Genomic DNA, 27132 nt, shown 5'->3' with positions numbered 1-27132 from the left:
GACAATTTTCTCTTCTAACCTCCAGATAGGAGACAAGTAGAGAGAACTTGAAAATATTTTAATGTATAATTGATGGTTGTCGTATACATGAGAGAGAACATGGCTGTAAACTACTTCAAAACTTATTCAGCAAGGTTGTTTACTACGGTGAAAGATTCAAATGAAGGGACACAAGATTAAAATTAGGAAGTTAGAAGGTAGAAGGGAAGTCAGGAAGAATTTTGAAATATAATTGTTGATACATTTGTGAATAAAGGTAAAAGTGGAGGTCATTGAAATTAATTCTATAAACAGACAAAATTTATTTAACCTAAATATTTATTTAAAAAAAAGAAATGTAGGTGGAAACTAGACGATTCAAAGTATTAGAACATTATTTACCTCCATGGAGTACTTGAAGTAAAAGCTAGGCTCAAACCAATGATATGTCACTTCTTACTTTTGGCTGGGTCTTACAAGAAACATGTCTGAGAAGCCTCAAATGCGATCCCAGCACACACACAACACTTCAAATCATTTCAGGCAGTGTGCCCAGAACAATCAGGTGCGATGGATTTGTTATGTATACCGCACATGCAAAAGTACTTCAATATTCACTTAAAAGGTAGTACTTAAAACCAGACGTAATGATGGTTTGGTTGGGGATTCAAACATGTTACAGTTCTGAGCTCAGTACCGTAGTCCGTTACAAAACCAAATACTCATTAAAAACAGCCAGTTTCCATATATTTCTCTTACTTCAGCTACGTGACAATCCACACAATTCTGTATTAAATAATTATATATACGTGAAGATACAACTTCATAAGGAAAATTTAATTGACTTAACTCCCATCAATAACCTTAGTTTTCCTTATTTAACAAGCTCCCCTTTCCCCATACAACTCCCTTACTTTGTTATCATATCAATAGTTTCACTCTAGTTCCATATAATTGCTATTCTGCAAAGTGAAATTTCCAATTATAAGTCTGTCTTTGATTCAGTGCCATTCCGTACTAATCAATGTCCTGTTTCTACAGAACCCGCAATTAAAAAGGATGATCCATACCCAGACATTATCATTTGCAGAACCAACTGTTTTTCCACACGGTTATCAAATGATTCAATGGCAATCTTTAATAAAGCCGCTTTTTATTATCTTCTGAAAACGGCCGTTGCTGCAGGGACAGCCCTAGTTCAACAGCACATCGACTTAAACATCCTTGCTTAACAGGCAATGGCTAAAGATTAATACTACAATACAAGGGGAAATCAATAGTAGTATAGCATTAATAGACTTCAGGACAGTCTGACTAACCCTTGCCTTACAGTAGGACACACTCTTCCCAGGTTGCAGTTATGGTGCACTGTTGGCCAAGAAGATTTGCTCTGCATCTGACACTACAACTGACCCTGGAGTGCTAGATGACAGCAGAATGGAAAGATGCTCTGTTCTCTACCACTGACACTCATTTCATGAGCACAAAGGATGCACCAAAAGAAACTGAAGAGCAACGTTTGAGCAGAAGATTCGAGAGACATTCTACTCAGCTTTTGTGTCAATGTGAACAATACCATTCATATCAGAGATGCCATAAAACAATAAACATTTATATTGTGCATTTAACGTAGTGAAACATCCCACGATGCTTCACAGGAGCAATCATCAAACACAATTTGATACCAGCCCCATAAGGAGATAGTGAGTAGGTTTTAAGGAGTGTCTTAAAGAAGGAAAGAGAGGTAGAGAGGCAGGGAGGTTTTGGGAGGTTAATTCCAGAGCTTCGGGCCTAGGCAACTGAAGGCACGGCCGCCAATGGTGGAGCAAACCAAATCGGGGATGGACAAAAGGCCAGAATTCAGGGAGTGCAACGATGGCGGAGGAATGTCAGGGAGGAGGGGGTTTCAAAGATAGGTTGGAGAATCAGATCATGGAGGGATTTGAAAATAAGGATCAGAATTTTTAAATCGAGGCGTACAATGGCATAATAATAATGCAGTCAATTTATGTATATAGTAAAAACAGTCAACCACTGTTAAACTCCACAATCAAAGATTTTTTAGCGGTCATCTTTCACTAGATTTTAAATTTGTACAGGGGTACATACATTAATTGAGCCCAACTATTTACAATCTATATTAACGACTTGGAAAAAGGGACTGAGTGTAACGTAGCCAAGTTTGCTGATGATACAAAGATGGGAGGAAAAGTCATGTGTGAGGAGGACACACACAATCTGAAAAAGGACATAGACAGGCTAAGTGAATGGGCAAAAATTTTGCAGATGGAGTATAATGTTGGAAAGTGTGAGGTCATTCACTTTGGTAGAAAAAAAATCGAAGAGCAAGTTATTATTTAAATGGAGAAAGATTGCAAAGTGCTACAGTACAGCGGGACCTGGGGGGACTTGTGCATGAAACACAAAAGGATAGTATGCAGATACAGCAAGTGATCAGGAAGGCCAATGGCATCTTGGCCTTTATTGCAAAGAGGATGGAGTATAAAAGCAGGGAAGTCTTGCTACAGCTATAAAAGATATTGGTGAGGTCACACCTGGAATACTGCATGCAGTTTTGGTTTCTATATTTACGAAAGGATATACTTGCTTTGGAGGCAGTTCAGAGAAGGTTCACTAGGTTGATTCCAAGGATGAGGAGGTTGACTTATGAGGAAAGGTTGAGTAGGCTGGGCCTTTACTCATTGGAATTCAGAAGAATGAGAGGTGATCTTATCGAAACGTATAAGATTATGAGAGGGCTTGACAAGGTGGATGCAGAGAGGATGTTTCCACTGGTGGGGGAGACTAGAACTAGAGGGTATGTTCTTAGAATAAGGGGCGCCCCATTTAAAACACAGATGAGGAGAAATTTCTTCTCTCAGAGGGTTGTAAATCTGTGGAATTCGCTGCCTCAGAGAGCTGGGACATTGAATACATTTAAAACAGAAATAGACAGTTTTTTAAATGATAAGGGGATAAGGGGTTATGGAGAGCGGGTGGGAAAGTGGAGCTGAGTCCATGATCAGATCAGCCATGATCTTATTGAACGGCGGAGCAGGCTCAAGGGACCGTATGGTCTACTCCTGTTCCTATTTCTTATGTTCTTATATCAAGGAGCGCACAGCAACGAAACAGTCTGGAATAATCTCAATGCTATTAGCGACTACATGCAAAGGCAGCATGGTGGTACAGTTGATCAATGCTCCAGTGTGCTGCTCCTTCTTGTTGTGGGTGGACATAGGTTTATAGAGAGTGGAATGTTTCTTTGTTATTTGATAAGGATATGCTTCAATAATTTCCAAATAATTAACTTCTACCCTCTCCTTAGGCTCTAAATTTCTAATCCTAGCTTGTGTCCTTTGGTTCCCTACCTTCTGTGCTCCTTGACCCCCAAATTGGCAAGATGTAGTCCTTATTCTGACAAAGCTGACTTAGATGTTCAAAGGTCAACATGGAAGATATACATGCATGGTCTTGTGGGTAAATCTAGGGAGGAAAAGAAGTTACATTTATTAGACTATTTCACACTATCAGAAGATCATAAACATTTTTTTAAATCCTCTTCAAGAGATAAATTGATTAAATTTAGTCTACAGAAAATTCAGTGTGCAATTTTAAAACAGCACTTATATGGAATTTTGCCAGTCATATGAAAGACTTGTTCAGCAATCCCAAAGGAGGACACGATTGTGGGCAAGGGAGATGGCATCTCTAAAAGAAATACACAGTGTGGCTAAAATTCCAGCCTCGCCGGATCCGTACGGAATACGTACAAACCCAGCGAGACCCCACAAAAGCCAGTTTTCGGTGCGCAATGTGCATGCACCGAAAACCGGCTTTTCCAATCTGTCAAGTTTTGGCTTGACAGATCGAGTGCATCCGCGCAGCCAGGACATTCGCGTGGGTGAGACTGAGCTCTTTGCCCAACTCTTGCCCAGCGAATGTCCTTCAAACTCTTGTGCCTGGTAAATGCAGGCACATAGCTTACTTTTTACCAGCTAAGAGTTTTAAAACATATAAAAATAAAATTTAAATACACATTTTTATGTTAAAAACCCTGTCCACTAAGGTGTTTATTTTAAACACTATTAAAACACTTTTTTTCAAATCCCAAAAATATATTTTTTTTCTAAAATATTTAATTAACTTTAATTTCAATTAATTTTAAATATGTGAGGTGATTTTTTATTTTTTATGATGTGTTTAATGTGTTTTGAGGGTTTTTCTCATTGATAGCTGTAAGAACTCGGAAATACGGAGTTCTCATTGCTATCAATGAGAATACTGTTCCATGATTGGTTGTCTAGTCACACGTGACTCCAGCTTCCCCGTGCGAACCTCGAGGACGGGGGTGCGCTCCGAAGTGCAGGAAGAGAAGGCCTCCCCACCGCAATCGCAGGCGCCTTCGGGACCACCAGGTACGTTCATTAAAAATTCTCAGGTCGCAGGCGTTCGTCCGAAGGGAGCCTCCAACCCGAATTTCAGGCCCAGTATCGTGCCTGGCCTGCATATAACTAGAAAATTTAAACTTCAGTTCAAAATCTTCAGGTTTTTCTATAATTTTTCTGAGAGGGGAATAGTGTCCATCAACTTCAGGATGTCAGGTCCTCTTGTGCATTATCTGTGGATTGTTGAGTTTCTCTTTATTATCTACATGCAAATGACAGTACATGCTGGGTCAGAGGGAAAAGTTCACTCGTACTAAAGATTGTTTGGCTTGTATATATGTATCAGGATTCATTTCTGGACGTGTATACAAGAGACTCTAGGCACGAGGTATCAATTCACTGCACTCAAGTACTGAATGGTTCCTGAACCCCTGTACACTGTAAAATCAGCAAGTTATACGCCCCAAACAAGCAAAGAGCTGATACTGGAGTGGAGACTAAGCCAAGCTGCTGAGAAGCCTTGGGATTGATTTGTCTAGCATTACAAATGGGTCCAATCTGTATACATCACATGCATCTGTACCACATGCAAATAACTGCTTTTAATTGATGTGTACTGTACCCAGAGACAGATTTCTACTTGTTATACTCTCTATATGCAGAAGTCCTCTCAACTGAGTTGAAATAATTTTCTCATCTGACTTACCGCTTTTGGGATGTCTAAATAGGACAATCCATTCAAGTATTTCCGGCTTTCAGCAGAGGTGACCACATGACCACACTGAGGCTCCACCCAGCATTCAGTCACCAAATTTAACTCTGTGTCAAGTTCGATTGCCTCAACCTCAGTGTCATTATCGTCATCTGTGGAGAAACTATGAGAGAATTGCAGGCGGTTCAGTAGTTGTCTCTCTATCACATGGAAGCAAAGAAATTAGCAGGCTAGACTTAAAAATACAAATGGCATTCAATATTGGAAAAAAGCAAAAAACTAAAAAAGATCAACTCCTGCAGCCGCTTCCAAGACCAGACTGGTGGTCAGTTATATTGGCCACCGGTCCATTTATTGATCTTTAAATGAAAAGTGCATTCAGTTTATTTTCTGGATCATTAAAGTAGCATCTGTGAACCTTAATCCCTGGATTAAATGGGAAGCGAGCAGCAAAAGGGAGGGAGGGAGCGAGCAAGAGATTGGGGCTTATTGCAGGGAGGTGGGGGGGGGGGGGGGGGGGAGAGACAGAGGTTGTTGTCTATCGTGGCGGGGGAAGGGGGCAGAGGATGTAGTGTATTGTGGTAGGTGGAGAAAGAGAGAGGCCGTGATTGGCAGAGGGAGGGCTAAGGCTTGTTTGAGGGGTCGCCCGCTCATCCTGACCCACAAGGAGTGCTGTAGAAGTCACTTACCTTCTGAAGACGGCAGTTTCCACCTCCCTTTTACAACCCTGGGAAAGCCAGCCGGCAATTTTAAATTCAAATCAGGCTCCCAATTTCACTGTGGGAGCCGGATTTAAATGTTATTGTTATGCCGCCGTAAAAATCATGGCAGGCGCGTACACAGTGGGTTGAGGAACGTGTTCCTCGATTTAATATTTCTAACCTCCCCACCCATTGCGGGGGAGGGAGGGGAGGTAACTATCAAGGCCATTGTGTTGGAATGGCTTCATTTACTTGAGCCCAGTAGGAGAAGCTGGTGGACGCCCACAACTAAGCGGGTGATAGTAGGTTTGACTGGCAGCTCAACCAGCCAATTTCCAGGAGAGCTGGAGGAGGGCAAAAGGTCCAGTTGTTGGCTTCCTGTCTAGCTGGGAGACAGAAACAGACCGCAGAAACTTGGATTTCAAACAGTCATAGACAGAGGGACTTCTCATAAGATTAGAGCCGACTAGTTACAGACATTTCCTAGCCTATGAATTTAACTTGCTAATAAGGATAGAGCGGCATGCTTTGTTATTGTCTATGTTCCGAAGCATGTTGTGAAATAGTTTGAAATTAATTGAAAACTATTCTGTTTATTCATAGATTACATGTAAAATAAAGCAGTTTGTTGGTTACAATTGGCCTCGGGTAAAGACCGGAGGAGTGGGACTAATTGGATAGCTCTTTCAAAGAGCCAGCACAGGCTGCAATGCTGCATTATGAATGATTCTATGAATTGGCCTCTGCTTAAGAGTTTTTAATCGGTCCATCTTCCAGAGGATAGGAGAAATGCTCATGGGAGCACATGCAATATTACAGCATCCAGTATACACAATGAGGGTTTCACTGTTACAATCCCCATTCCCCACCCCGGTCACACCATCACATGACTAAATATTGGGCAGCAAAGGTGAGCGAACTCCTGGGTGTGGGGGACGTGGGAGAAAGCCACAACACTGAATCTGAGAGAACATTCAGTGCAGACCTGAAATTTGTATAGAAGGTACATGCAGAATACAGCTTCTGAACGAGCTCCCAGTGAAATCTTCGAATGATCCCTAACTATCTCCATTGTCACACAGTGAAAATATCACATAGAAACATAGAAAATAGGTGCAGGAGTAGGCCATTCGGCCCTTCTAGCCTGCACCGCCATTCAATGAGTTCATGGCTGAACATGCAACTTCAGTACCCCATTCCTGCTTTCTCACCATACCCCTTGATTCCGCTAATAGTAAGGACTTCATCTAACTCCTTTTTGAATATATTTAGTGAATTGGCCTCAACAACTTTCTGTGGCAGAGAATTCCACAGGTTCACCACTCTCTGGGTGAAGAAATTCCTCCTCATCTCGGTCCTAAATGGCTTCCCCCTTATCCTTAGACTGTGTCCCCTGGTTCTGGACTTCCCCAACATTGGGAACATTCTTCCTGCATCTAACCTGTCTAACCCCGTCAGAATTTTAAACGTTTCTATGAGGTCCCCTCTCATTCTTCTGAACTCCAGTGAATACAAGCCCAGTTGATCCAGTCTTTCTTGATACGTCAGTCCCGCCATCCCGGGAATCAGTCTGGTGAACCTTTGCTGCACTCCCTCAATAGCAAGAATGTCCTTCCTCAGGTTAGGAGACCAAAACTGTACACAATACTCCAGGTGTGGCCTCACCAAGGCCCTGTACAACTGTAGCAACACCTCCCTGCCCCTGTACTCAAATCCCCTCGCTATGAAGGCGAACATGCCATTTGCTTTCTTAACCGCCTGCTGTACCTGCATGCCAACCTTCAATGACTGATGTACCATGACACCCAGGTCTCTTTGCACCTCCCCTTTTCCTAATCTGTCACCATTCAGATAATAGTCTGTCTCTCTGTTTTTACCACCAAAGTGGATAACCTCACATTTATCCACATTATACTTCATCTGCCATGCATTTGCCCACTCACCTAACCTATCCAAGTCACTCTGCAGCCTCATAGCATCCTCCTCGCAGCTCATACTGCCACCCAACTTAGTGTCATCTGCAAATTTGGAGATACTGCATTTAATCCCGTCGTCTAAATCATTAATGTACAGTGTAAACAGCTGGGGCCCCAGCACAGAACCTTGCGGCACCCCACTAGTCACTGCCTGCCATTCTGAAAAGTCCCCATTTACTCCTACTCTTTGCTTCCTGTCTGACAACCAGTTCTCAATCCATGTCAGCACACTACCCCCAATCCCACGTGCTTTAACTTTGCACATTAATCTCTTGTGTGGGACCTTGTCGAAAGCCTTCTGAAAGTCCAAATATACCACATCAACTGGTTCTCCCTTGTCCACTCTACTGGAAACATCCTCAAAAAATTCCAGAAGATTTGTCAAGCATGATTTCCCCTTCACAAATCCATGCTGACTTGGACCTATCATATCACCTCTTTCCAAATGCATTGCTATGATATCCTTAATAATTCATTCCATCATTTTACCCACTACCGATGTCAGGCTGACCGGTCTATAATTCCCTGTTTTCTCTCTCCCTCCTTTTTTAAAAAGTGGGGTTACATTGGCTACCCTCCACTCCATAGGAACTGATCCAGAGTCAATGGAATGTTGGAAAATGACTGTCAATGCATCCACTATTTCCAAGGCCACTTCCTTAAGTACTCTGGGATGCAGTCCATCAGGCCCTGGGGATTTATCGGCCTTCAATCCCATCAATTTCCCCAACACAATTTCCCGATTAATAAGGATTTCCCTCAGTTCCTCCTCCTTACTAGACCCTCCGACCCCTTTTATATCCGGAAGGTTGTTTGTGTCCTCCTCAGTGAATACCGAACCAAAGTACTTGTTCAATTGGTCCGCCATTTCTTTGTTCCCCGTTATGACTTCCCCTGATTCTGACTGCAGGGGACCTACGTTTGTCTTTACTAACCTTTTTCTCTTTACATATCTATAGAAACTTTTGCAATCCGTCTTAATGTTCCCTGCAAGCTTCTTCTCGTACTCCATTTTCCCTGTCCTAATCAAACCCTTTGTCCTCCTCTGCTGAGTTCTAAATTTCTCCCAGTCCCCGGGTTCGCTGCTATTTCTGGCCAATTTGTATGCCACTTCCTTGGCTTTAATACTATCCCTGATTTCCCTTGATAGCCACGGTTGAGCCACCTTCCTTTTTTTATTTTTACGCCAGACAGGAATGTACAATTGTTGTAGTTCATCCATGCGGTCTCTAAATGTCTGCCATTGCCCATCCACAGTCAACCCCTTCAGTATCATTCGCCAATCTATCCTAGCTAATTCACGCCTCATACCTTCAAAGTTACCCTTCTTTAAGTTCTGGACCATGGTCTCTGAATTAACTGTTTCATTCTCCATCCTAATGCAGAATTCCAACATATTATGGTCACTCTTCCCCAAGGGGCCTCGGCACAACGAGATTGCTAATTAATCCTCTCTCATTACACAACACTCAGTCTAAGATGGCCTCCCCCCTAGTTGGTTCCTCGACATATTGGTCTAAAAAACCATCCCTTATGCACTCCAGGAAATCCTCCTCCACCGTATTGCTTCCAGTTTGGTTAACCCAATCTATGTGCATATTAAAGTCACCCATTATAACTGCTGCACCTTTATTGCACGCACCCCTAATTTCATGTTTGATGCCCTCCCCAACATCACTACTACTGTTTGGAGGTCTGTACACAACTCCTACTAAAGTTTTTTGCCCTTTGGTATTCTGCAGCTCTACCCATATAGATTCCACATCATCCAAGCTAATGTCCTTCCGAACTATTGCCTTAATTTGCTCCTTAACCAGCAATGCTACCCCACCTCCTTTTCCTTTTATTCTATCTTTCCTGAATGTTGAATACCCCTGGATGTTGAGTTCCCAGCCCTGATCATCCTGGAACCACGTCTCCGTAATCCCAATCACATCATATTTGTTAACATCTATTTGCACAGTTAATTCATCCACCTTATTGCGGATACTCCTTGCATTAAGACACAAAGCCTTCAGGCTTGTTTTTTTTAACACCCTTTGTCCTTTTAGAATTTTGCTGTACAGTGGTCCTTTTTGTTCTTTGCCTTGGGTTTCTCTGCCCTCCACTTTTCCTCATCTCCTTTCTGGCTTTTGCTTTTGCCTCCTTTTTGTTTCCCTCTGTCTCCCTACATTGGTTCCCATCCCCCTGCCATATTAGTTTAAATCCTCCCCAACAGCACTAGCAAACACTCCCCCTAGGACATTGGTTCCGGTCCTGCCCAGGTGCAGACCGTCCGGTTTGTACTGGTCCCACCTCCCCCAGAACCGGTTCCAATGCCCCAGGAATTTGAATCCCTCCCTGCTGCACCTCTCATTTAAAAAGAAATAAACCCTTTGAGCACTCAGAGACATAGGGCCCAAATTTGGCCCTCTGGTTTTTTCGGCGCACTTACGTAATGTGCGCCGACTTCCTGCGCTCAAAACAGCGCCGAAAAGATATCCCCATATTCTGGCCCCTCTGCCGTCTCTCCCGGGGCTTGGCGTGGCGAGTCCATTTGGGGGGGGGGGCGGGGGCAGAGCTAGGGCCCTGCGCCTAAAAGAGTGCCGGCAGCTGTCCGCATGCGCAGTAGCTCCTCCCATGATTGTGATGATGCGTACCTGCAGCATGGGACCCAACACATCCCACCCCTATCCTGGGCTGAGTGGCCTGCCGCACAGGCTGGCCGCTGCCTTCCCTCCGAGAGAACAGTCCAGTCCCTCCGAGAGAGCTGTCCAGTCCCTCCGAGAGAGCTGTCCAGTCCCTCCGAGAGAGCTGTCCAGTCCCTCAGAGAGAGCTGTCCAGTCCCTCCGAGAGAGCTGTCCAGTCCCTCCGAGAGAGCTGTCCAGTCCCTCCGAGAGAGCTGTCCAGTCCCTCCGAGAGAGCTGTCAGTCCTCGGAGAGAGCAGTCAGTCCTCGGCGAGAAGTCCTGGAAGTCCTCGGAGAGAAGTCCTCGGAGAGAAGTCCTGGAAGAACTCGGAGAGAAGTCCTTGGAGAGAAGTCCTGGAAGTCCTCAGAGAGGAGTCGGAGTCGGTCCACTGACTTCCCGGGCCGAGTTAGGAAGGTAGGACTTAAGTTTTATTTTTTATTTATTATTGATGGTTTTTATGCGTCTTGAATGGTGTTGTGAAGGTGTTTAGTGCTTTGAAAAGTCCTCTCCGCTTCCCTTCCCCTCCCCCCCCCCCCCCCCCATCTCTGACTACCTGCGCTGATTTTTTAAAACTCTCAGCAAGGGTTTTCTGTATATTCTACATTAGAACAGCCAATAACGTCCAACATGCTTGTGATTTTATTCCAATTGGATATGCTTCAATTATACATGAAGGATCAACAAATCAGGGAAAAGTAGTGCCTTTACCAGAGTTATGTAGGAAACTACGCAATGTGCTTATCACCAGCCTGTTGCCCTATTTCAAATTCCCCCCTCCTCATCTAAAGGTAAAAATTCTTGCTGCAGTACAGTTGCCTAGGCACTAGCAGCCCCAAGATATTTCAGCAAAATAGCCATTCCTTTTGTGAGCCTAAACATTAAGTGCCGGAAGGCTATTCAACTGTGGAGCCATCACAGCTGAGCCTGATCCTATTTTTGCCTGCCATTCGGGCACATTTTCTGGAAAGGATCGATGGATCATAATCATTTTCCTCTTCCCTAGCCGAAGATGCTGAGGACAATTGTAGCACCTCAATTATTGTGCCAGTGGGAATAGCTAACGCAGCAAAGACTTCAAATTAAACTGTGACCTTCTGGTCTGTATGGCTTCATGCTAACGATGAGCTCCACACGTGCCTAGTTCAATACGTAGGTAATGCCTTCAACTACTAGGATATCAGAGGAGCTACCTGCCAAAACCATTGAGCAGTACAGCATATTTGATGGGGTTGCAGAATACCAGCTTGTGAGAATTCCCTGTAGTAATATCTCCAGCATGCCAGGGATAATGTCCAATATACAACAGCTGACTGGAGGCAGTCAGTGAATGAATAATCTTTATAAATCTATAAAGTATAATTCACCCCCCGATATGCTCCTGTGTATCTCCTAGACTTTATCTCGAGTAGCATTTTCAGAGATTCAGAATTAAAAACTACAGCAGGGATCACTTGTGGACCCTCCATCTAGATTTAAAAAACAATTACATAAATACACAATGACTATTTAATGCCACCATTGTGTTTGGGTTATTTCTGTTATCTGGAATCACCATCTATCAGAAGCAGTCTGCTTAGTTCAGGCCATAAAGGGACTAATATGCAGATAGATTCAATAATATTCAAACCGCAGTTTTATATATCGGCACCTTACCTGTCTTTGGTAGACGTAGAGTGAGGTGGAAAGATTATGTATTGAACTAGGCACGTGTGGAGCTCATCGTTATCATCATCACATCTCGAATTGCCCTGCATCCAAACAAATTGTATTAGTAAACAAAGCGCATCAGCCAATCCCAAATGGATAGAGTTAACTGGATTAACAGTTTCAATATGCAATGCACATAACATGGACAATTCATTGACAAAACAATTTCCGAACACTGTTTTCCAGGATTGCGTCATTGCCTTCTCGAATACATACAGGCTTCCCAGATAGGCTCCACCCAGTCAGTTTCATTAAGGAGGGACAGCTGGTGTTGACCAAGCCACAAAAAGTTGTTTCCATCTAACTTGGAGACCAGTTTCCTTTACTGTACAGGATTGTCATGTCCAATCAGAATGCTCAGCTACCTGGGCAGGTGAACTTTCAACCACTGCACTCTATGCAACACCTCGTCCCTACCTTCATAGGTAACTCAATCACCATGGTGACAATGCCATCTCCAGTGGCAGCAAAGTGGAACCCTTCAGACAGACGAATTCTACATATGAAAACAGAGAAAATAGGACAGTTAAGTCAAAGATTATGGCCCTGAGGCAGTTAGATTGATCTTTATTCACAGTTCACCCAACGTGAACAGAAACATATTGGGCCTTAATTAGTGGCACCTACAGGTCTGTATGAGGTGCGCATGCTCCCGCAGGGGCCTCGCGAGTTCCGGGTTTAAGGCCTGGAAAAGGGCCTCTGCGGGCAGAAAGTTGGGCTATTTGCCCAATTTCTGCCCAGCGAATGCCCATGAAACTCTTACGCCTGGTAGCAGGCGTAAGGCCTGTTTTTACCTGTGTAAGACTGTTAAAGGACAGAAAAATCATTTTTTTTCACTAATTTATACATTTAAAAACCTGTGAAATAAGGCAACTTTATGTTAGAGCCTTTTAAATTTTAATTTTTTGTTTTAAATATTTAATTAAATGTCATTTTGATTAATTTTAAAAATGTGGGTTTTTTTTACATTTATTTTAAGTGTGTGTGTATTTTTTGGGATATTCCCATTCATTCTTATGGTGGTTCCGTGCAGTCGGAATCCCCAAAAGTATGAATGGGGATCCCCCTTTCTTTCATTGGTTGAGCCGGCCCACGTGATCCCAGGGGCGCTTGCGAACCGCATGCACCCAAGATACATGGGCCTCTACCCGCGAGTACCCAGAGAGGCCCAGGAGCACAAGTATCCGAATCTCCGGGACCATCAGGTAAGTGCATAGATTTTCTGCAGGTTGAAGGCATCTGCTCGCGCGAAGCCTCCGACTGCAATTTCAGGCCCTAAATTGAAAAATAATTTTTCCATTTATGGCTAGAGAATAAATGCACTTTTTCCACAGTTCATTTAACCTTTGTATTTGGTTCAATAAGTCCTCGAGTCATTTCAATTAGAATCGCAGAATTTTACATCACAGAAGGAGGCCATTCGGCCCATCGTGTCTGTGTCAGATATTCAGGACCTCTCCCTACAATGTAATATTTCTCTCGGTTTTGTTTCCAAAGTATCTAATAATAGATTTAAAACAATGGTTTGCAAACTTTCTTGTCCAGGGAACCGTCTGCAAATAATGACACACTTTCACAGATCTCTGGTCCTACAACTTTTGTAAAATATTACAAATCTAAATCGACAGCGCTTTCACTGAAGAAAATGTCATTCGTTAGTACTGCCAAGCAAAGAGAAAAATTGTGCTTGTGATCACAAAGAAAAATTTAAAAACTTTCTCCAGACCTGTGGCGATGATTTGTTGTTTTTCTTTGGGGAAAATGGAAACACTGTACTCCCAACATAAAGATAATCCTGCAGCTTGTTAGCATGCTCAGGGTCTGTAGTCAAATGCTTGTGACATTATTACATCACAGGGAGAGGTCATGAAGCAGATAATGCACTGCAGACACAGGCTGGTCCTACAAATGCAGGTAAATCCATACCGCAGGGAATGCTCATTGCACTGTCCAATTTTATTTTAACAGGTGGAAATTACTCTTAATTGCAAACTCCTATGTCTGTTGATCCTTGTCCTGCAAGTCGTCACAATGCGCATTTTATGAAATGATGCAAATCTCTCGGGCTATCAAAAGACTGCCCAACTGAGCCAAAACTGAAAAAAAACTTGAGATGAATGGCATTTCCATGTTTAGAGTGTAGCCCCTCCAAGTGGACAGTCTTATGTAATTGCAGGCACACTTTCAGAAATCCAGATCTCACTTTATGAAACTCGCAGGTCTCCAGACCTCCTTACGGAACTCCAAATATCTGCCAGCCCAGTTTGAAAACTACAACTTAAACGGAGACGAGAAATCAAGTTTTTGAAATAACAAGGATATATTAAGTGGATGTAGAGAGACATTTTGTGCAAATTCAAGATAGAACAGGGAGCATGATTAACTGAAGCTGCTGCAAACTGTCTGAAATAATGTACTTTCTGAAGCATCAAATCAGGCACTTATGGAACAGACTGAATAGGCTGAACAGATTTAGTGCTCCTGTATACTTAAGTTTCTTTTTTTTTAAAAGATTTTTCCACACACCAAACTCTAATACTAATCATGTTCTTACTCGGTGAGAGTAGACAGTATTTGTGCCGCTGAAGTGATGGGCACTGATGGCCCCAAACCTGGCTGCACAGACCACACCCAGCGCTGATGATAGAAATAACGAGACAGAGAGGCGAGTGTGGAGGAAGCTGTGCGATTGGTTGTCATTGTTGTAGTGCCCGACATAGAGGCTGGGTGTCCACAGTTATCAAGGTTCAAGATAAAGGGAGTCCGATAGTCTGATGGAAGCTTCTCATACCTTGGAAACAGACATGAAATAGCACATAAGTGAATATTAGAGCAACGTCCAGAAATCTTCTTTCTTAACCTCTATATACAATTGTAGCGTTTCTGCCATATTTTCTTACCTTCGAACCCCAAAGGTAAGGGAAACAAAACTAAAAATTCAAATATCATCCATAAAAAGGTTTAAAATCTTTCCACGATCTTTTGGTGCATCTCCCACATAGACTTGCCTCCTTTTTTAATCTTCCCGATATTACACGACCCTTTCTAATACTAGCACATTCTTACATAGTGCTACCAGTTACACTACGCTCTATGGACATGCCAACATGTAGATACACTGATTCATGCCTAACATGAAACTTTCTTTGATAAATCAATGTTGTATTCGGTTACGTGGATTTAGACCCAAAGTTGGGAAGGTTGTGGTGTCGTAGCAGAGGATTCCCAACTCATTATCCATTGACCAATACCTAATGAGGAGCTTTTCCAGTGGTTTTTTCAATATAACTACACAAGGTCGATCAGAGAGTGCCAGCTGTGTGGCAGGAAGTGGCGGAGACTTTGAAGGCGAGCCGTTCCCCAGCAGTTTCCTCTTGATTTTTGGCGTTGCTTCTTTGCTCTGCACCCGCTGGGGAAAACGTAGTGAGAGTATCTGATCTCGCAGCTCATCCACAATCTGCCAATATAAGCACAGAGAATATTCAGCATATGATGCAACGCTGGATGATCAATTATAAAATAAAAACAGTAAATGCTGGAAATATTCAGCAGGTCAGGCATCATCTACGTAGAGTGAAACAGAGTTAATGTTTCAGGTCGATGACCTTTTTTTGTCAGAACTTGGAGTTGGGTGATCAATTACTGTGGCAGGTATCCACCAGAGTTATCTGCCCCTTTACTACAACAAGAAATACACAAAATGTTTTCCAATTGGTCACAATCTGTTGTTGCAGGAAAAAAAATTGTAAATATCCCAAACCCAAGGCAAATGCTGTTTTGAGCCCGAGACTGACATGCCTCCAACAGTACAGCTATTTGGTCTCCAAGCTCCTGAAATGCATACCTTATTCCGAGCTTGTGCTTGCATCCCAATAGGAAATCCCAGACGAAGGGCCATGCACGGAGCTTTGGAAATAACCCGGACGAGGTAAAAGGAAGAAGGAGGCTGATCCGTTCCACTACAAATTAAACAAACATCATTTTGATTCAGGCGACACTTTGAGATGGTGAAATGTGTTGGAAGCAGATATCTTTAGCACACACAAATTATTCACTTCACAGGTTGAGTTAATTCCCTTACTTCAGTGAGACACAATTCCCTCAAATAGCACTCTAAGAAACAATATGCAAGTACTCTCAACATCTCAGACAAAACAGTTGGGTACAGCACTTCACCTCAGACACCCGCGCACGACAAAAACCATTATACTGTCCAGTGTTGTGACAGTGCCAACTGATTACAGAAGAATCAACCTCTTCTTCGTCTTAAGCCAGTTATATATTGCCAATCCTGAAACAATGTAGCATGCTCCAAGGATGTTGTGACTGGAAAAATATTAAGGAAAAATGAATTCCTACTTGTAATGGAGTTTAACATAGGAGTATCCTTCTACCAGAACAAAGCTGCTCCAATCCCGCAGGAGAGAAGTTAGTGCAGAGAGAGAGATGCGACACTGGATGGTACTGTAGCGGCCATTACTCCCTGGTGTATGGATATGCTTTGGCACTGGGCTAAAGAGAAGAGGGTAAAAAGGCATTAAAAACAAGCATTAGACATAATAGAAGACATAGGGCTGGATTTTCAGGTTGTTTTCGCCAGGTATTGACCCTCTGCGACAAAAAATAGGGGCGGTCAGCTGTTTTTCATCCAGGCGCAATTCTCAGGTCGGGTTTTTGTGGCGGCGCTTGAGGAGAGCAGCGCCGGGTGTGCAACGGCTCTCATTGCGACACCGGCAGAGGTTTCGACTCGCACCCGACCCGTATGCCCCGAAGCGGGCCCCGCGATGATCGCCAGGGAAAACTCAGCGGTGCAACCCTGCCGACAGCAGTGAGTTGGATAAACTGCAAAAAAGGTTAAGTTCCAGTTTTTATTCTTTCATATTTCTGCAGAGATTTGTGTTGTAAGAGTGTTGGTAATGTGTTTTGAATGTTTTGTGAATCTTTTTATTTCTCTCCCAAGGCCTCTCTCGGAGTGCTCCCGGCCCCGCAGTTTAGTTGGCGAGGTTCCCGTTTCTGCACCACAAAACTAGTGCAACGCCTCCCTTTGCGTTACGCCACTGGTGCAGGGTCCAAATGACAAAGGTTGCTCCACACAGCGCAAACACTAATCGGGCGATAAATTTCTCGCCCCGCCTCTGTTTTCGCCCCGAAAACAGCAAAGCCGAAAGTCCAGCCCATAAATTGTTAGCATTAATGACTTGTGGGACACAGCCCAGAGTAGCCCATCAAGAGTGGCTATGGCACAACATTTTCTTTAGATTGACTTTTTTTTGCTGCTGCTACAAAAGGTCTCTTGCAACAAAACCACAATATTAACAGTCTGGGCGGGAGGGGGAGGTAAGCACTACTTCCCTAAAATATAAGGGCGAGTGCACATTGAGAAACCAACTTACATATCATGTTCCAGCAGTATGCCAATGCGATGCATGTGAAGCCACCGCTGCCAGAAGCTGCCATCCATCGATAAGATAGGCTTCCAGTAAGAGGCAAACTGCGACTGGCTGGAGTCCTTCGAGCCACTATGCTGCAGTGACAGCACCTAAGGAAGACACGCATCAACTGTTACAAACTTCTTTACCATCAAAAATCTACAATTCAATAACGCAATGCTGAACCACAGCAATCTGAACAAAGTACATGCTTTAGTCAGAAGCTAAAGAATGGCCAATTACTCTAGGAAAGAACACAGTAGCAGTGCCTCAGCTGCACTGATATAAAGCAGAGTATGGAGGAACGAGCTTTTTCACTAAATAAATTCTCTTCCCATTCATACATCAGGAAAAGTTCATTTGGATCATTGGAGAGCTCTTTCAAATATCCGGCACAGACACGATGGACCGAATAGCCTCCTTCTGTGCTGTATGATTCTCTGATAGTTATTCAACCAAAACAACCTGAAGGTCCCTGCTTCGTAGCAGCCAATTGGTTCTTAAATTATTTCAGGGTTTTGTCTCCATTACTTTATCTGAAAGCCCATTCCATATACTGACATCAATAGCGGGGAAAATGTTGGAATCAATTATTAAAGATGAAAGAGCAGCGCATTTGGTCCAAGTCAGCATGGATTTATGAAAGGGAAATCATGCTTGACAAATCTTCTGGAATTTTTTGAGAATGTAACTTGTAGAGTAGACAAGGGAAAACAAGTGGATGTGGTGTATTTGGACTTTCAAAAGGCTTTTGACAAGGTCCCACACAAGAGATTGGTGTGCAAAATTAAAGCACATGGTATTGGGAGTAATGTACTGATGTGGATAGAGAACTGGTTGGCAGACAGGAAGCAGAGTCGGGATAAACGGGTCCTTTTCAGAATGGCAGGCAGTGACTAATGGGGTGCCACAAGGCTCAGTGCTGGGACTCCAGCTCTTTACAATATACATTAATGATTTAGATGAAGGAATTGAGTGTAATATCTCCAAGTTTGCAGATGACACTAAACTGGGTGGCGGTGTGAGCTGTGAGGAGAACGCTAAGAGGCTGCACGGTGACTTGGACAGGTTAGGTGAGTGGGCAAATTCATGGCAGATGCAGTATAATGTGGATAAATGTGAGGTTATCCACTTTGGGGGCAAAAACACGAAGGCAGAATATTATCTGAATGGCAGCAGATTAGGAAAAGGGGAGGTGCAACGAGACCTGGGTGTCATGGTACATCAGTCATTGAAAGTTGGCATGCAGGTACAGCAGGTGGTGAAGAAGGCAAATGGTATGTTGGCCTTCATAGCGAGGGGATTTGAGTATAGGAGCAGGGAGGTCTTACTGCAGTCGTACAGGGCCTTGGTGAGGCCTCACCTGGAATATTGTGTTCAGTTTTGGTCTCCTAATCTGAGGAAGGATGTTCTTGCTATTGAGGGAGTGCAGCGAGATTCACCAGACTGATTCCCGGGATGGCTAGACTGATATATGAGGAGAGACTGGGTCGACTGGGCCTGTATTCACTGGAATTTAGAAGGATGAGAGGGGATCTCATAGAAACATATAAAATTCTGACGGGGCTGGACAGGTTAGATGCAGAAAGAATGTTTCCGATGTTGGGGAAGTCCAGAACCAGGGGACACAGTCTAAGGATAAGGGGTAAACCATTTAGGACTGAGATAAGGAGAAACTTCTTCACTCAGAGAGTTGTTAACCTGTGGAATTCCCTACCAGAGAATTGTTGATGCCAGTTCATTGGATATATTCAAGAGGGAGTTAGATATGGCCCTTACAGCTAAAGGGATCAAGGGGTATGGAGAGAAAGCAGGAAAGGGGTACAGAGGTGAAGGATCAGCCAAGATCTTATTGAATGGTAGTGCAGGCTCGAAGGGCCGAATGGCCTACTCCTGCACCTATTTTCTATGTTTCTATGATTACTCTTTGTGTGAAGAATTTCAAACCTAAATTTGCTTTTTCCAACTCGTCATACTCTTGCAATTTAGGTTAAAGTTATTTTTCAGATTTTCCATATACAGGCAACTCTCGATTATCTGGGTCCCTCGAGGATTGGGCTATGCCGGGTAAACGATTGCTCCGTTAGCGCGAGTTGACATTACAATTAATACTTAGAGTACTGCAGGTGTGCTCTAACCAATAGCTGTAGCGTATCTTCTAATCCTTAAATTCTAGTCCTCTAGATCTAAAGACCATTAGGCTTGTTGATTACTTCCTGTAACTGTTCATGGCATTTTAATGCATTATGAGAGGCAGTGGACCTGTGTGCGAACAGCAGCGGGAGCTGAGGCAAGGCAGAGTGCTTAAAAGCAAGGCTCAACAGGCAACATTCGAAAGGAACATCAGAGTTTCAAAGTGACGTCACACACACGGAATTTAAAATGCCGTTACAACGGTTTCCTGTTGTAACCGTGTGCGGATAATCAAGAGTTGCCTGTATTCACTTTGCACCTTGCAGAAATCTCTGTTCAAGCGTGAAAAAACAATATTTCTCCAAACCTTCCTCATCGCCTAGACCTGCACACTGGGAATCAGCCTTGTGGTTGTGCACCAGTATTAGAATGTCTCCCTTGTGCCTCAGTGACCAACACCAACACCATATGCAAGGTGCAGTCTGACCAGAGCACTGTACAGTCTGATCATGACTTCCTACAACCTGTATTCTAATGTTTTGGCCACATAGTTCAACATTCTATTAGCTTTGTTGACTGATACTCTGCATTGGTTGGACATATTTGGGCAGAAATTTCTCTGGGGATCTTCCCACGGGCAACTGCCTCCTCGCTGGAGATTTTTAATGAATTTACCTGGTGGTCTCGGAGCCGCCCTGATTTCCGATGGGGAGGCCTTCTCCTCCCGCACTGCAAAGCGCGCTCCCGCCCAAAGGGTTCAGACGCAGAAGTTGCAGTCACGTGTAATTGCTCAGCCAATCAGGTTTAAGTATTTCACAGGTTCCCATTAATAGCACTGAGACTCGTGTATCTATGAGTTCTCAGTGCTATTAATGGGAACAAAACCAATCACACAAAATAATAAAAAATAAAAAACAGACCACACATATTTAAAATTAATTGAAATTAAAGTTATGTCTTATAAAAATAAAATATTTTCACGATTTTTAAAAAGGTTTTTTTATTATGGTTAAAAAGAAACTTACCATAGTGGGGAAGGTTTTTAACAATAAACTATGTGTTTATAATTTTATTTTACAACTGTTTTTGCGTGTTTTAAAACACTTGCGCCTGTAAAATTAGGCTATGTGCCTGCTTTTTCAAGCGCAAGATTTTTGAGGACATTTACTGGGCAAGATATGGGTAAATAGTCCAATCTTTCCCGTACAAATGTCCTCGCTCCCAATCTGGCTATGATCTATCAAGCTCCAGCTTGACAGATCGGAAAACCGGTTTTCAGCGCATGCGCATTGCGTGCTTTTCCGATGCTTTCCCAGGTCCATAGAAACTTCGCCATCGAGTGTTGAGCCTACTAAGATCTCTCAACTTTTTTAATTTCAGTCTTAGCTACTTCAACATATTCACGATGTGCGACGCCCATTTTTTCTTCCTAACAGCAGTACATTACACTTGTCCACATTTAATTTCATTTGCGATCATTCTTCCACATTCATATTTTGTCTAACTGTGCAATTTCTGAGCTGACATCTTAGCTTTGGTATCCCATCCACCACCTTAAAAATTCACTCCCTCCATCACCAGCATACCGTGTACCATTTACAAGATGAGCTGGAGCAACTCGCCAAGGTTCTTCGGCAGCACCTCCCAAACCCAGGAACTCTGCCACCGAGAAGGACATGGGAAGCAGGCGCATGGGAACACCATCACCTGTGTCATGTATTCAACCAGCATTGTAACCCATGTATAATCTGACCTAAGTTGTACACTGTGAGAACAATGACCACTAGGTGGGAGACACTCCTAACCTGGACCTTCAGGTATAAAAGGGGAAGCTCCAACCACCTTCATCACTTGAGTGCTAAGGAATAAAGGACAGGTCACAGACTGACCTTCTCTCAAGCATGGGCCTCGTATGCATTTATACTGTATAGTAAGGACGTATCAACCTGCAAGTTCCCCTCCAAGTTACACACCATCCTGACTTGGAAGTATATCACCGTTTCTTCAACGTCGCTGGGTCAAAATCCTGGAACTCCTTCCTGAGCAGCACTGTGGGAGCACCTTCACAGACTGCGGCGATTCAAGGTAGCTCACCACCACCAATTAGGGATGGGCAACAAATACTGGCCTTGCCAGCTACACCCACATCCCATGAACAAATTAAAAAATATATCACGTCAGGAAGCATCTAATCTTTGCAAAAGCCTGAATGTGATGAGGTTTTCTGCATTCCCCACTGAAATAACCAAAATGGAATTACATCTTCAACATTTAACTCTTGCTAATCAACTATGAAATCAGTGGTGAAAAAAATTCTTGCCTGACAGGGTCAGATGGTATGTAACCAAAAAACCTCAGATCACAAGGCCAACTTCATGGCTTCTTATACTTACAGGTGCAGCGTCCAAAATCCGGACCGATTGGTGGCAGGGTCATCCGGAATCCTTAAAATGTTCCGGAATCCGGATCCTGCCGACCTCGAGGTGCCGCCATTGTCCGATCTCGGACCTCACCTCACCACTGCTGCCCAACCTCGGGCCTCACCTCGCCACTGCTGCCCAACCTCGGGCTTTGCCACACTGCCACTCGCCGCCGCCGCCCAACCTCAGGCCTCGCCGCACCGCCCCTTGCCACTGCCCAACCTCGGGCCTCACGTCGCCACCGCTGCCCGACCTCGGGCTTTGCCACACTGCCACTCGCCGCCGCCACCCAACCTCAGGCCTCGCCGCACAGCCCCTCGTCACCGCCCAACCTCGGGCCACACCTCACCGCCCGATCTCGGGGCCTCCTCGCCGGCCCACCTGAACACCTCCTCTTCGGCGGGGCCCCGCCCGAACACCTCCACGGCGGCGGGGCCCCGCCCGAACACCTCCACGGCGGCGGGGCCCTGCCCGAACACCTCCACGGCGGCGGGGCCCGCCCGAAGACCTCATCACCCGGTGACCCGACAATTCCTCGGCGAATACCACCCCACCCCCCCCCTTCTGGCGTCCCGAAATCCGGAAATACCCGAACCTGGGCTCGTGTGCTTCCAAATTCGTGACATCAGAAAGACGTTCCAAAGTCTAGCAAAACGCAAAATCCGGAACAGCCTCAGTCCCGAGGGTTCCGGATTCAGGGCGCTGCACCTGTGTAACGATGATGATCAGAATTAATCATATCTCATAATGTTTTAAATCGCAACTACTCCCTATGTTGAGGGCATGCTCCATCAGGTTAACTATTGATTGGCTAATGTTTAATTTTAGGGACACGATAAGTCAGTAAAGGTTTGAGCGTATGATAACTGGGGCTAGAATGTTTATCTAGAAAATATTTGTTCAACCTAAATAAAATTGGCAGGCATCTTTAAAAAATGCCTTTTTTCCCCTCTTCCTCTGCTAACCTTAACCACTTATTTGACCACCGTTTAAATTTAAAACAGATTCAGTCGGCAATTTTTTACAGAAACTATGGATTCTCAATGACGCTGCTTACAAATATCCAATGTCAATTTTTTTTTAAAAAAACAAATACAGATAGAAAGAAGGAATTTGCATTTATATAGTGAGACAGCCAATATCACCCAAAGCTCAATGCTTGCTTATGTCAAACATTACACACAATTCTTTTTTTTTTTGCAACATTTTGTAGAATCTCATGAAAATCTTTTTTTTCCTCAAATAAACTGATGATGATCTAAAACCGGAATCGACAGAATCATTCCCCAAAAAATCCCTGCTCATTTATAATAGTCTAAACTTACAGATATCTACAAAAATCAATATATTTCTTCATTCAGTAATTTTGAATAATATTAGTTATTGAACTGAACAGTACCGGTGTGGTAGATCCTGGAGGGATGTAGAATAATGGAACCCCGTTCTTGGTGCTCTCCGGGATGGTGTAATGTTCAGGGATCGTGTTGAAGGATTTGAGATGAACCAGCATCTGATCTGTCTGATTAATACTAAAGAAGTACAAGATACAGATATTAGCCTTTTTTTCTCTAAACACAAGAACATAAGAACATAAGAAATAGGAGCAGTAGGCCATTTAGCCCCTCGAGCCTGCTCCGCCATTCAATAAGATTATGCTTGATCTATTACCTCAACTCCACTATCCCTTGATTCCCTTAATATCCAAAAATCTATCGATCTCTGTCTTGAATATACTCAATGACTGAGGCTCCACTGCCATCTGGGGTAGAGAATTCCAAAGATTCACCACGCTCTGAGTGAAGAAATTTCTCCTCATCTCAGTCCTAAATGGCTGACCCCTTATTCTGAGACTGTGGTCCCTGGTTCTAGACTCCCCTGGCATTTCCCTTCTACTCCAGTGACAGACCAAGACATTGTTCTGCCACTTTCAAAACATACCCTATTACCCTTCTCACTCAGTTCCATGTGCTTACCTCTGCAGAGTGGTCCAGAACCGCCGGATAACTGTGGTGCGATATGGGCTGGTTATCGGTTTCCTCATAGTACAGCTAATGTCATGGAGCATATCATAGCTGCCCTCCATTGTTACCTCCGCCCAGGTCAAGCGCTTGGCTGCATCCAGAGGCCATGAGGCTACCACAAGGTACTCAATTCTCATGTTGTGTTTCCAGAGCAGCACCAGCTTCACTTCCAACTGAGTTCCAGCTAAAACCAAAAGATGAATGAATAGAGGGGGGAAAAAAACAAAATCAAATGTGATTTCCTTTCATTACACTAACTGAAAAGCTCTCAAGTGCATTTTACAGGATTGGTCTACACTTGCTATTCTCTACACTGTAAGTTACTTAGCTCACGTACATTAGAACAGTGACTATTTAGATTTCCAAAAGGCATTCGATAAGGTGCCACACAAAAGGTTACTGCAGAAGATAAAGGTACACGGAGTCAGAGGAAATGTATTAGCATGGATAGAGAATTGGCTGGTGAACAGAAAGCAGAGAGTCGGGATAAATGGGTCCTTTTCGGGTTGGAAATCGGTGGTTAGTGGTGTGCCGCAGGGATCGGTGCTGGGACTACAACTGTTTATAATATACATAGATGACCTGGAAGAGGGGACAGAGTGTAGTGTAACAAAATTTGCAGATGACACAAAGATTAGTGGGAAAGCGGGTTGTGTAGAGGACACAGAGAGGCTGCAGAGATTTAGATAGGTTAAGCGAATGGGCTAAGGTTTGGCAGATGGAACACAATGTCGGAAAATGTGAGGTCATCCACCTTGGGGAAAAAAAACACAGTAAAAGGGAATGTTATATGAATGAGGAGAAATTACAACATGCTGTGGTGCAGAGGGACCTGGGGGTCCTTGTGCATGAATCCCCAAAAAGTTAGTTTGCAGGTGCAGCAGGTAATCAGGAAGGCGAATGGAATGTTGGCCTTCATTGCGAGAGGGATGGAGTACAAAAGCAAGGAGGTCCTGCTGCAACTGTACAGTGTATTGGTGAGGCCGCACCTGGAGTACTGCGTGTAGTTTTGGTCACCTTACTTAAGGAAGGATATACTAGCTTTGGAGGGGGTACAGAAACGATTCACTAGGCTGATTCCGGAGATGAGGGGGTTACCGTATGATGATAGATTGAGTAGACTGGGTTGTTACTCGTTGGAGTTCAGAAGGATGAGGGGTGATCTTATAAAAACGTTTAAAATAATGAAAGGGATAGACAGGATAGAGGCAGAGAGGTTGTTTCCACTGGTCGGGGAGACTAGAACTAGGGGGCACAGCCTCAAAATATGGTGGAGCCAATTTAAAACCGAGTTGAGAAGGATTTTTTCTCCCAGAGGGTTGTGAATCTGTGGAATTCTCTGCCCAAGGAAGCAGTTGAGGCTAGCTCATTGGATATATTCAAATCACAGATAGATAGATTTTTAACCAATAAGGGAATTAAGGGTTATGGGGAGCAGGCGGGTAAGTGGAGCTGAGTCCATGGCCAGATCAACCATGATCTTGTTGAATGGCGGAGCAGGCTCGAGGGGCTAGATGGCTTGCTCCTGTTCCATGTTCTTATGTTCTTATTAATGTTGGGGAAGTCTAGAACCAGGGGACACAGTCTAAGGATAAGGGGTAAGCCATTTAGGACCGAGATGAGGAGAGACTTCTTCACCCAGAGAGTGGTGAACCTGTGGAATTCTCTGCCACAGAAAGTTGTTGAGGCCAATTCACTAAATATATTCAAAAAGGAGTTAGATGTAGTCCTTACTACTAGGGGGATCAAGGAGTATGGCGAGAAAGCAGGAATGGGGTACTGAAGTTGCATGTTCAGCCATGAACTCATTGAATGGCGGTGCAGGCTCGAAGGGCCGAATGGCCTACTCCTGTTCCTATTTTCTATGTTTCTATGACTACATTTCTAAAGTACTCCATTGGCTGTAACGCACTTTGGGGTGGCTTGAGGTCAAAAAAAGCTCTATGTAAACGCAAGCCTTTCTTTTATTAAACCATCAGAATAGATACCTAGTAGGGACAAACTGCTTAGCTAGCAAGATAAAAAAAAGATAGACTACAATAGATGAGTCACTATTGGCTACAGGAATGGAAATGAAGAAAATAATAAAGATTGCAAATTTAGACTACTTGAAAAAAAGCAAAGTTACTTCCTCTGAATGCATTTATAACAGTGACATTTCAGGGGTAGAGGCTGGAAACTAAATTCTCTCAACACAGTTGCAGTACATTGCCATCTGGAAAACTTGAGAATCAGAAAACCCTTTACTAAACTCATTGGGTTCATGATAAACTCTGTAACAGTCATGGGTTGTGAAGTCTAACTCTTGTTAAAGCGAGTTCTGCCTTGATAATAGCAGTATACAGATCATGATCATACTGGCGCCCAGTCTCACTGCACTCTCACTTCACAATGGGCCCAAGTTTCGGCCTCAGTTGCTCCTGATTTTTTGGAGCAACTGGTGTAGAACGGAGTATCTTAGAAATTCAAATTCTCAGCATTTAGTTTGCTCCAGTTCTAGTCAGTTAGAACAGTTTCACTTTGGAACAGAATTTTTTTTTCAAAAGGGGGCGTGTCCAGCCACTTACGCCTGTTTTCAAAGTTTCGGCAGTGAAAACTTACTCCAAACTAACTTAGAATGGAGTAAGTGAAGATTTTTGTTCGCTCGAAAAAACCTTGTCTACACTTTAGAAAATCAGGCGTAGGTTACAAATCAGGCGTAGGGAATGGGGGGGGGGGTGGTTTAAAGGGAAGTTTACAAACATTAAACACTTCAGTTTTACAAATAAAGAGCCATCATCAATAATAAATGATAAAAACATCAATAAATCAACCAATTAATCAAAAAAATTAAGAAGAAATAATTTTTTTTTTTTTAAATCAATAAATAAAACATTTTCTACTTATCGACTGCAGCACCGGGAGCCCTCCAACAGCGTGCTGGGATGCCCCCCCCCCCCCAATGTGTCTCTGTCAGTGTCTCTATCTCTCTGTCTGTCTGTGTGCGTCTCTCACTCTCT

The 27132-nt window shown here is 43.6% G+C and overlaps 1 protein-coding gene across 1 annotated transcript in view; it reads right to left on the bottom strand.

Annotated features, from left to right (window-relative positions):
- The window catches only part of szt2 (SZT2 subunit of KICSTOR complex), a 259721-nt gene that overhangs the window by 219875 nt on the left and 12714 nt on the right, over positions 1 to 27132 (bottom strand). Inside the window, exons 10-20 of the mRNA XM_070886683.1 lie at positions 24086 to 24317; positions 23512 to 23641; positions 17524 to 17669; positions 16490 to 16642; positions 15975 to 16089; positions 15382 to 15587; positions 14685 to 14921; positions 12548 to 12626; positions 12077 to 12171; positions 5074 to 5242; positions 3351 to 3465 (exon numbers count right to left, since the gene is read on the bottom strand). Of these exons, the coding sequence (XP_070742784.1) occupies positions 3351 to 3465; positions 5074 to 5242; positions 12077 to 12171; positions 12548 to 12626; positions 14685 to 14921; positions 15382 to 15587; positions 15975 to 16089; positions 16490 to 16642; positions 17524 to 17669; positions 23512 to 23641; positions 24086 to 24317 (1677 nt within the window). The remainder of the gene's footprint in view (positions 1 to 3350; positions 3466 to 5073; positions 5243 to 12076; positions 12172 to 12547; positions 12627 to 14684; positions 14922 to 15381; positions 15588 to 15974; positions 16090 to 16489; positions 16643 to 17523; positions 17670 to 23511; positions 23642 to 24085; positions 24318 to 27132) is intronic.

Source organism: Pristiophorus japonicus, chromosome 8 (genome assembly GCF_044704955.1).
Source record: "Pristiophorus japonicus isolate sPriJap1 chromosome 8, sPriJap1.hap1, whole genome shotgun sequence".
NCBI classification, from domain to species: Eukaryota; Metazoa; Chordata; class Chondrichthyes; family Pristiophoridae; genus Pristiophorus; species Pristiophorus japonicus.
Note: the sequence above shows the minus strand (reverse complement) of the source record. Positions and strands in the feature narration are given on the sequence as shown.